Source organism: Etheostoma cragini, unplaced genomic scaffold (assembly GCF_013103735.1).
Source record: "Etheostoma cragini isolate CJK2018 unplaced genomic scaffold, CSU_Ecrag_1.0 ScbMSFa_541, whole genome shotgun sequence".
Lineage (NCBI taxonomy): Eukaryota > Metazoa > Chordata > Actinopteri > Perciformes > Percidae > Etheostoma > Etheostoma cragini.
Window position 1 is genome coordinate 1 of NW_023269141.1, and position 1829 is coordinate 1829.

The 1829-nt window shown below is 43.8% G+C and overlaps 1 protein-coding gene across 1 annotated transcript; it reads left to right on the plus strand.

The window, feature by feature from the left end:
• Positions 1-114: 114 nt before the first annotated feature.
• LOC117941319 (vicilin-like seed storage protein At2g18540) lies at positions 115-1657 on the plus strand (the record flags this gene model as incomplete). Its single annotated transcript, XM_034866381.1, has 3 exons — positions 115-233; positions 454-528; positions 1326-1657. Coding segments are annotated over 3 exons (526 nt in total), but the record flags the coding sequence as incomplete, so codon positions are not given.
• Positions 1658-1829: the final 172 nt, after the last annotated feature.

A 1829-nucleotide genomic window follows, 5' to 3' on the forward strand; every position in this document is an offset into this window, starting at 1 on the left:
TGCCTGTCTGTCTGTCTCTGTCTGTCTCTGTCTGTCTGTCTGCCTGTCTGCCTGCCTGCCTGCCTGTCTGTCTGTCTGCCTGCCTGCCTGTCTAACTCTCCTGTCTGTGTGCAGTGAGAACAGGTGCGTCGAGCTCAGCGAGGAGTTAGCCAATCAGAACGCAGAGTTCATCCGCCGGCTGGAGTCTGAGGGCGGAGCGCTGCGAGGCAGACAGGAGGAGGTGGAGAAAGAAGGTGAGGAATAGAAGAGAAATATTAATAATGATTAATTAATTACTATTAAGTTCCTTAACATTACACAAGCAACGCTCGAGTTAAGTTAAGAACAGATGAGTGTGTGTGTTCCTGTCTTGTTTTAATCTGTGTGTGTGTGTGTGTGTGTGTGTGTGTTCCTGTCTTGTTGTAATCTGTGTGTGTGTGTGTGTGTGTGTGTGTGTGTGTGTGTGTGTGTCAGAGCTGCTGCGAGATGTGTTGGAAAAGGAGAAACTTCTAGAAGAATGTCAGCGAGAGACGGAGGCTCTGAGAAAAGGTATCTTCATCTTCATCTTCATCACCTGTCCCGAGGCACCGAATCCAGGTGTCTGGGGTTCGGTGCCAGAACCTTAACCGTGGATACTGGTCGAGGTTCTGGTAAACCCTCCTCCGATCGCCTGTCTGTCTGTACCACTGCTTTACATTTTAGAATTTCTTCTGTTTTTGTTGTTTTTAACTGGTTTTTGAATTCTATTTTTACCTTTTTTTTTTAGTTTACTTGTTACTGTTGATTAATTTAATTAAGGCTCAAGCACATCAGTGCAAGGAACCTTTGGTTTTTGCAGGTATTATTATTATTATTATTATTATTATTATTATTATTATTATTATTATTATTATTATTATTCTGCACCATCTGTCTAATGTTTGAGGGTCTTAACATGCGGGACAACTCTCAAACACTTTCACACATCGCTGCTTGCAGCTTTAATTATTATTATTATTATTATTATTATTATTATTATATTCTCTCTCATTTTTGATTTTTTAATGTGTTGGCATGCGGGCAAATTCACAAAAACCTGCACACGTGTCCGACCTGTGAAACATGAACGGTCTCTGTAGTGATTGGTGTCGGGCGTTGCCAGGCGGCTCCATAGCGCCCCCTAACGTTTACCCTGAGTTAAAAAAAAGTGATAATTCAGTATGCACGTAAACGCAGAATATAACTCTATATTAACTCTTTCATCTGGATGCTGCGGTTGCTCTATAGCGCCCCCTAAGTGTTTATTTTTCACATTTTTGACGGCCTCAATATACTCGCAGCTTTAACTGATGATGTGTTTGTGTCAGAGCTGGAGCGTCTGAAAGAGAACCTGCAGAGGAGAGAAGAAGAAGAGAGGGAGAACCTGCAGAGGAGAGGAGAAGAAGAGAGGGAGAACCTGCAGAGGAGAGGAGAAGAAGAGAAGGAGAACCTGCAAAGGAGAGAAGAAGAAGAGAAGGAGAACCTGCAAAGGAGAGGAGAAGAAGAGAAGGAGGAGGCCAAGGTGACAGTGGTGGAGGAGCTGAAGGAGGAGATGCAGAGGCTGCAGGAGAGGAAGAGGAGGCAGGAGGAGGAGAAGAAGAGCCGGGAGTTTGAGGCTGTGAAGAAGGAGGTGGAGAGACTGAAGCAGAGAGACACACAGGTGAGACAATGAGACAAGAGACAATGAGACAAGAGACAATGAGACAAGAGACAATGAGACAAGAGACAATGAGACAAGAGACAAAAGTTTCAGAAAACTGAGCATTTTTGTGTGTGTGTATGTGTGTGTTTGTGTGTGTTTGTGTGTGTGTGTGTGTGTGTGTGTAGTTGTG